Source organism: Microtus pennsylvanicus, chromosome 6 (assembly GCF_037038515.1).
Source record: "Microtus pennsylvanicus isolate mMicPen1 chromosome 6, mMicPen1.hap1, whole genome shotgun sequence".
In the NCBI taxonomy this organism is placed as follows: Eukaryota; Metazoa; Chordata; class Mammalia; order Rodentia; family Cricetidae; genus Microtus; species Microtus pennsylvanicus.
The window spans coordinates 94,689,383-94,698,017 of NC_134584.1; the positions used below are offsets into that span (position 1 = coordinate 94,689,383).

The 8,635-nt window shown below is 52.8% G+C and overlaps 1 protein-coding gene across 1 annotated transcript; it reads left to right on the forward strand.

Moving 5' to 3' along the window:
- Positions 1 to 2,029: 2,029 nt before the first annotated feature.
- Positions 2,030 to 8,228, forward strand: Irx6 (iroquois homeobox 6). The gene is made up of 6 exons (XM_075977907.1): positions 2,030 to 3,290; positions 4,219 to 4,467; positions 5,095 to 5,204; positions 5,372 to 5,676; positions 6,388 to 6,993; positions 7,809 to 8,228. Exons 1-6 carry the CDS (start codon positions 3,246 to 3,248, stop codon positions 7,811 to 7,813), a joined length of 1,320 nt encoding a protein of 439 aa, XP_075834022.1. The 5' UTR covers positions 2,030 to 3,245; the 3' UTR covers positions 7,814 to 8,228.
- Positions 8,229 to 8,635: the final 407 nt, after the last annotated feature.

The window sequence follows — 8,635 nt, forward strand, 5'->3', positions numbered from 1 at the left end:
ACAGAATTCCTGAATCAGAAACTCCAAGAAATAGACTTCTCTGGCCCTGAGGGCTTTGCCAGAGGTGAGTATTGTTTTAAACTGCTGCTTTTGTTGTCTTATGTGGTATATCTCATAATAATCATTTTTAGGGGCTTCCACTAAATATTCAAGATGTGCTCTAGCCGGCAAGGGCTTTGTTGACCTTGCACCCTGTCCCTGGGAAGGCTACGGTAACCCAGGGTCTCTTAAGGTCATGACCACGGAAAGTAGAGGGACAGCCTTCTTCCCCAGGATTCATTCTTAGCAAAGCCATAAAGCAACTCTGAAAACAGCAGGTAAAGAACCGTACCAGAAAGCATGCTCCGTGTGTATTACCCACTCCACTGCAGAAAGGAAAGTGCCCTGCTAGGGTCAGCCCTACTTGCCAATTTGTTTTGCCACTGTTTTTGAGTTTTCTTTTCAAAATCCTGTTGGTTTTCTCACATCCTGGAGCAAAGACAAGAGGTAGGCCCAGAGTTCCCTACACTTAGCATTGACACCACGAAGGGCTTCATAAATCAGTGGAAAAATCAATAAATCCTATAAGGTAGTTTCTACTTTGTGATATCACCAAGGGACAGAGCTAATGCTTTTTGCCCACCGCCATCCCCATTTTTCTGTCAAAAAAAATTTCCCCTGCCTAGCAATGATTGGGCAATCAAAGTTGCTGAGTAAGTATTTCAACTATCTAATTTTATTACTTTACAATTGACATACCTTCCCTCTGGAAATGTTTGCAATTAATTAATTAGTAGTAATCTTCCCCAGGGGACTAATTTAATGAATTTTTTTCAATTACTACTTTAAAGGAGAGAGTGAGAGAGCTTAGAGATATCTAAGCTATAAAGGGATGAGTTGCTCCAAAGTGGGGTTTTGAAGAATCAAGGGATCTATTTATTACTGTGACTTTTTATCACTAAGTCAATCTGGCAATGACTGTAATTCTTTCTCTAACTAGGACTCTCCCAGCTTGACAGCAAGGTTTCTTGGAGGTAACCGCAGGCTGTGGGCAGCAGCTGAGTTTGTAGACTCGTGTGTGGTTTGTGGCCTCTTTAAGCTCCTTGCCTACCCTGCATAAGCCGTGAGAGGTAAGCAGGGGCTAGCCTAAGGTACAGTTCTAAAGAGGTCACTGGGTATGGCCTACAAGACCGGAGGCGAGAGGCAAGTGTCCAAGGCAAGGGCTTCCTGCCAGGGACTTCAGCCTTGCCTTTGATGCTGAGATCCCTCTGCCAGGCAAGAACCTAGAGCCATCAGTACCCTCTGGGTCTCACTGTCTCGAGTTTCAATAGGAAAATAGATAGACAGACAGATGATAGATAGATAGATAGATAGATAGATAGATAGATAGATAGATAGATAGATAGATCATAGATAGATAGATCATAGATAGATAGATAGATAGATAGATAGATAGATAGATAGATAGATAGATTTACTCTTGTCCTTGAGCAAGCCCCCACGACCCCTGGAGGAGGTGTAACAAAGACCTAGGACTGTCCAAAAACTGTCAAGTGCTCTGCCCTGTAATCAGGGACTGAAAGAAAAGACTCTGGTTGGCAAATTCCACCTGGTGTCGCAGCAGCGCCACCTAAGACCTGTCATTGCGAGTCTGCCAGTTCCTCCTGTCTCTTAGACATCTAGTCCAATGTTGGAGTCTTTGGAAAGGTGTCAGCCTGCAAGTGTGCAAAATCTATAGCACTGGCCAACTGGCATCTCCTGCCTGGGAGAAGGCAAGCCACCCACCCCCACCTCCCAGGGGAACCCATGCTCTTTTGAGAAGTCCCCCAGAGGGGTTTCTTCCAACACTGGGCCCAGCTGGGTGTCCAGTGCAGCTCCCTCCGGAGCTCTCCACTGCGGCTCGCCAGCTCCACCCTTAGAGGAGCGCAGCAGTTGCAACCGGACCCTCTTGCCTTCGTGCCTCTTCAGGCTCTGGGCGGACACCGCAGGCGGCGCTAGGGAGGCAGCCAAGCCTGGCCTTTGGAGGAGATGGCCCATATCCTTGGCTGGCAGCCTACAGATGACAGCGACCAGATTTGTCGTGTCTAGAGGGGCTCTCCAACGGATGCTGTACCTTGGTCTGGAGGGTGCGCTCATCGGCCTCAGGGTCAGAACCCTACAGAGAAACCCCAGGGGCCAAGGACCCTGCCAGGACCAGAATTAGCCAACTGTTTTGGGAAACGGAGACCCAAACCAAATCCCCAAGGACAAAGGTGGTCTCCATCAAAGCTGCTCGCCCTAGTCCAACCCTACGAGCTCCGGAATAGCAGGGCCAACAAACTTTGGTGCAGCGGAGAGGCGGAGATGGGTTGGAAGCTGGTCCCGAGAGTCGCTGCTCTCTTCCACCTGCTCCTGCTCAGCCTCCGCCCAGCCCTCGCCCACCCCACTCCCCCACCCCCCGCCATCAGACTCCTCATCTCTCCTCTCCCTCCTTCTTCTCCCCCCTTGCCTGACTCCCCCACTTTCCTCAGGGCTCTTCTTTTGTATTCTCTCTTCCCTCACCGCCCCGCTTGCCTCGCGCCTCCTCGCCTCCTCGGGGCCGCAGGGGAGGAGGCAAGCACGCTGTGCCCTGGGCCCGCGCGGTGCTCAGGGAGGCGCATCTCCCACTTCTCCCGGGGAATTTGGAGAGGGTCTGTATGCGCGCGCGCGCGCGCGCGTGAGCTGGAGGCAAAAGCTGGTAGGATCTAGCGGCGAGCAGAAGGTCAGGGTCTTTGACGTTCCTCGCCTGCTGCATAAACCTCACGGAGCAAGGAAGAGTGTCTGAGAGTGCGCGCGCGTACACGGGCTGGCTGCCCTTGGCACGTTCGGTGGCCCGGGGCCCCGGGGCCCGCGGTCCCCTCTGGCGGCCCGGGATTACCGTGACGTCACGTTGAGCCTCTGGCCACCTTGGACTGGGACATCTCTGGAACCTCACAGCCCCACGCCGCGCCGCACCTCATCTCGCCACCAGGCGCCTTTGGCACCCTGCGCCTTCTTCCTAACTCTGACGATCCATGGGCCCCTCTGCCTTCAGGACCCCACTGGCCGCAGGGGCGCCTTCTCAAGTGCAGGACTTGGCGGCTTGGCTGCCCGCAGTCCCTCTCAGCAGGCCAAAGAACTGGCGCCCAGCACCTGCATCCCTGTAAAGAAAGCAGAAGCCGTTCGGCTGGGGCCATCAAATAGCTAGCTGAGCTGAGCGAGGGACTCAGAAGGAAAGAGAGAGACTGGTCCCAGGACAGCCAGCTGCTATGGCCTTCCCGCCCTTTGGACATCCGTACGGCAGCGCATCCCAGGTGAGTAGTGCCTTACTGGGTGGGAGGGGTACGGGGGCGGGGGAGATGTCTGGTGCATGCTCTGCCTCCCTGACCTTCCTCTTCTCGGTGACCCAAGGGAAGCCAGGAGCAAGGGTTGAGAAAAGTGCCACCCACCCTCTGACATTCGAATGCTTTCACTCCTGAGTGAAGACGTGGGCACTCTAACCTCGCTCTCTGCGCAGAGCAGGGTGGGATCTGAGGGATCTTGAGTCAGGGTTCCCCTAGTACGGATTCGTGAAGTGACAAATGGACTCTGAGGAGTAAACAAATACGCTCCAGATCGGGGCACTGGCCCCCCGCAGAGCTCATTTGTTGACCTCGGTTCTGATCCCACTCCTTTCTTGGGCTGGTCCAAGCTCTCCGCTTCTGCATCCCTCCGTTTTCCAAACCTGGGTGTTGTACAATGGTGAATTTCCTAGGAAATCTGAGAATGCCCACCACTGTCCTCCACGCTCTCCATCAGAGTGCTCAGTATGTATCTTTTCCTGGGGGGGGGGGGGATGCGTCTGGTTGACCTTTGACCTGCTGTGGGATCCTGGACAAGTCTCCTACCCTGATCTTGGATGGATTCCTTTTTAGCACAATGGAGACAGGATGGTGATAGTTTTGACTCTGACGTCAAACTATGCCTTTTAAGAATCCCATGGGGAGAGTCAGGGATTTTGGTCCTGTTTTTACAAGGTGTCTGGGACTGTGGAGACTCAACAATGGCCTGGTTGCTTCTCTAAGAGCGATTTGGGTAAGTTGAGTTCCCATTCCAGCAGACAGCAAAGAATTTCTGCACCTGGTGATACTTGGCTACTAGAAGAAAGGAAGGCATGGAGCAGCTTCCTTGCTACCCACCTCTGGCTAGAGCCAGAGGTGTCTGGATTTCTAACCTCTAGCGACTCCTCTCCTGCTTTTGTAGTTTCTGGTTTCTGCGAGTTCCGGTGCCGCTTGCTGTGAAACTGTCCCGCGATCGGTGTCAGATGTGGTCTCAGCCTCCACCTCTGCCTCTACTCTTTGCTGTACACCCTACGACAGCCGGCTGCTGGGCAGTGCTCGGCCAGAACTGGGTGCTGCCTTGGGTATCTATGGAGCACCCTATGCAGCTGCTCAGAGCTACCCTGGGTACCTGCCCTATGGCCCAGAGCCATCCCCACTATGTGGTGCCCTGGTGAGTAAGGGGGTGGGGCCTGGGACTGATCAATGAACACTGGGGCTCAGTAGTACACTCAGTATGCACAGATGCACTCTACTGTGACCTTGTCCAGAGAGAAATCTATATGGGGCAGACAATGCTGAGAAAATAGCACAGTGAGTAAGGGAAAATCCAAGTCCACAGCACTTTACAGTTTGCAGAACTTCACACTGCTTAGAGAGCATTTGTATTTCTTTTCATTCTGCAGGGTAGGTAAATCGTCATTATTCTTGGCTTACAAGTGAATAGTTGAGGTGTAGAGAAGCTCAAATAACTTACCCAAAAATCACAAGCATGCCCAAGGTCAGGAATAGTCTGTTGGGAAGGGTCCTAGTAGGGGTATATGAGGTGAGGAATCCAGAAGCTGCAGCCATCTTAATAGCTGATATTCAATCACTCCTTCGTCTGTCCCTAGGACTCTACCAGCACGAATGACTTTATTGACTCAGTCTCAATGAGGGAGAAACTGAGGCACAGAGTGTCAAATGGCTATGCCCAACACTGCACAGCCATTGCAAGGGGTGGCGCTGGGGTAATGATCCTACAGGGGCGCCCGTATCATTCTCCTGTGCAGTCCCAAATTCTCTTTTCCTCTCCCCCCAGAATCCCCAGTATGAGTTTAAGGATCCTGCAGGAAACTTTGCCCCCAGCCTGACCCAGCCAGGGGCCTATTACTCCTATGAGCCAACTCTGGGGCAGTATCAATATGACAGGTGAGATATGGGGATCATGGTGGCTGGCCTACATTGGTCATCCCCTGCCTCTGTCCTCTCCTGGCTGGAAAAAGGGAGGGAGCAGAACTCTATTTCCAGGCACCTGGACCTTCTACTGTGCAAGCCCCTGGTCCCCAGCCTGGAATTTGAGCCCCGTCTGTCCACAGGTATAGCGGAGTAGAGCTGAGTGGCGCTGGCCGCAGGAAAAATGCCACGAGAGAGAGTACCAGTGCCCTCAAGGCCTGGCTGCACGAGCACCGCAAGAACCCGTACCCCACCAAGGGCGAGAAGATCATGCTGGCCATCATCACCAAGATGACCCTCACCCAGGTGTCCACCTGGTTCGCCAACGCGCGCCGGCGCCTCAAGAAAGAGAACAAGATGACGTGGGCACCCAAGAACAAAGGTGGGGAGGAAAGGAAAACAGAAGGTACAGGAGACGCTCTGGGCTGCCTGACCGGTGACACCAAAGGTACAGACAAGTCACCAGCCCGCACCTTGCGGGTTCCTTAGGGCATTAAACATCGGGTCCAAAGCCACCTGTGCTACTATAGACTTTCTAATGCAAACCCCAGGGCCTTTGCATCAGTACCTCCCAGAGAAACCGTGTAGCTCCAGCTTTTTCTCAGCTTCAGGGTTTCCTCTCAGAAAGACTTCCCCTCCTCATTCAAACTCTCAAGTCCCTTCCCGGCTTTGCTCGCTTCTCCTATTTATCGCTGTAAGAAAAATGTCTTCACTTTGTCCCTGCCTCTATCCCTTTAGAAGGTCACCTCCCCCAGAAGACTTCTTACTGCTATGGTTCTAAATGTCTCATGTGGAAATGATGCTCTGCGCACGTGAATATTTGCTGGATTCGATAACATGACACCAGTCGCCCATGGATGCTAGAGCTGAAAGCAAAGTGTCCCTCCCCTTTTTATAACTGAGACACTCTGGCAGAGCAAAGTTGCCTTGCCTTGGCTCAGGGAGGTCCAGAAGAGCAGAGGGGCGGGGCGAGTAAGTAAGGCAATGCGTGGGGAATTCTTCCCCTGGGGCAAGCATCCCGCCTGGCGGAAAGCAGAGGGAGGCGACCCAGAACGCTAAAGTGCCCCGCGACACTCGCTAAAAGCTTCTCTGGGTAGGACCCTCCCCGGAGATTCCCTAGGGTACTAGGCTTTTCTCACTCATTCTTGATTTCCTACAGATGCTATTGCCAGCCAGGAGGCCCAGGGACTACGACTGAGTGACCTGGAAGACATGGAGGAAGAGGAGGAAGAGGAGGAAGCAGACGAAGAGGAGGCAGCGGTCTCAGCATCTCGCAGGCTGGCGGATTTTCAGAAGAGTGCGCTGTCCCTGCCTGCTCCCTGCACCGCCACTCAAGGGGGCCGCTTGGAAAGTAGGGAGTGCGCTCTGGCGGTACCCTGCTTCCCCTTCACTGAGGCCCCGCGGTCGGGAGAAGCTGATTTCATTACAGCAGAGTCAAGTGGCCCCACAATGATCGTGCACTACCCAAGCGGCCAGAAACCCCGAATCTGGTCCTTGGCTCACACTGCGGCAGCCAGCACTGTGGAAGGTGCTCCCTCAACCCCTCCCAGGGCACAAAGTCCAGAGTGCCACACGATTCCCAGACAGCCCATCTCCATCAGGCGACTCCTGGTCCCCAGAGACTCCACAGTCGAAGAGGATTCTCTCACAGCCAAAGCCTTTGGGAACTCCACGTTCGCACTGCAGGGGCTGCCGCTGAACTGTGCGCCGTGCCCAAGGCGGAGGGAGCCTGAAGTGCGGTTCCAGTATCCATCTGGAGCAGAAGGTAGTGGGACCCCAGAGGCGCTGGGGGTGCCTATCCAAAAGATACCAACCTGTCACCTTCCCCAGATCTGGTGTGAGACTGTCTCAAAGTCTAGACACTCCCAAAATATAAAGCCAAATCATAAAAATAAACGCAGAGGAAAGAAGCCACCCCCCCCATGATGTAACCTTTGAAGAGATACACAGTCTAGCCCTGTGTCAGGACCCTGCGAGTTGTCCCAGACCATGCAGGCCTCTCCCTTATAAACACCCTTGGACCCAGCCTGCCCTTTTAGAGGACTTTTTGGCCTATGCTTGGCTGATACCAAGCATGTTCGAGAGGTGTTCTGACTTTTGGAGCTGAGATCGTGGGCCATGCATCCGTGGGCTAATGGTCAGTGTGCCCACTGAACTATTCGGACAGTGCAGACGGCCTCTGAATTTTACAACATGGACGCCAAGGGCCAAGCTGTCCCCGAGAATACTCCCAAAGGTTTGACCCCTAGCATTGCAGGACTGTCATTTAATGTCCCCTTCTTCTGATGTGTGAGGGCCTGGTAAAGGGGACAGTCCCTAAGCACTAGGCAGCCTCCAGCAATTACTTATGTCAGATTCTGGTCTTTGTAGTAATTTCTCTCAGGATTAGCTCTTGGCTTAGAAAATTGGGTTACATTGTTATGTGAATTCACACATAGCTTGCCCAAGCATTACCCCTGACAAGCAAATTGCCTCTAGACCTTGGCTTCCCTTGGGGTGGGACACAAGCTGACCTCCGATTTTCTAGAAATTATGGCCAAGTGGCCTTCGGGTTTTAATCAATCTTTCCTCTCTCAGCAGGTTAGCGCAACGGCTGCGGTTTGCAGAATAATTCTGGAAATGGCTGCTTCTGAATTCACCTTCATATTAAGAAGCTTCCAGGCCTTGGCAGGGACCAGGAGTTCTTACTTTGCCCAAGACAAACACACAGAATCATCCTAGCAGCTATCCTTGCACGCAGGGCTGGGGTTGGTCAGGCAAATGTGCACCTAGTCAGACTTGGAGAGGAAATGGGAGGCACCTTGAGGAAAGCCCAGGGGATACTCAGTCTGCTTTTCCCAAGTCTCTCCTTTGGATGGAGGACCCCAAAAGCATCTCCTCCTGCTCACCCACCCCTGCCCAGCCCTGCTCACTTTGTAACTTCTTTGTTGAAATGGTCTCTAAAGACTACCTGTGTCTCCTTCCCCTTTCCAGGCATTTACTTCAAAAATAACCTAGCTGAACCCGAGGTGTGCAGTCTGTCAATGCCAGGGATGCCGGGAGAGGTCTGGTGGCACTGGAGTGGGGCACAGAATTGCCACAAAGGCTTCTGGACACAGGGTCTTGGGCTGCAGACCTGACTTCTGTAGCAGAGAGAGAAACTTAGAAACACACACAATGCCCAGGACTGAGTGACTCCCTTGCTCGAAACTGTACAAACCCATTACTGAATATCAGAGATACATCAGAATATTTGTTGAGGAGCAATACTTGTTCTCTGGTGGGACTGAGGTTATAAATTTATTGTGTTGAGGATCCATGAAGGGAAATCTGACAGCCCCTTGGCCCACTGCTTCCCCAGAACCCAACAATGAAATACGGCAGTTTGGAGGGGTTGGTACAGACCAGAGGGAATATTTTTTGTTTAA

What these genes read in the sequence shown, in the direction of transcription:
- Irx6 (XM_075977907.1), top strand. Translation starts at nt 3,246, where the DNA reads ATGGCCTTCCCGCCCTTTGGACATCCGTACGGCAGCGCATCCCAG. An exon ending in CGTACGGCAGCGCATCCCAG is followed by an intron (nt 3,291 to 4,218) that starts GTGAGTAGTGCC and finishes CTGCTTTTGTAG; the next exon opens with TTTCTGGTTTCTGCGAGTTC. An exon ending in GGGCAGTATCAATATGACAG is followed by an intron (nt 5,205 to 5,371) that starts GTGAGATATGGG and finishes GTCTGTCCACAG; the next exon opens with GTATAGCGGAGTAGAGCTGA.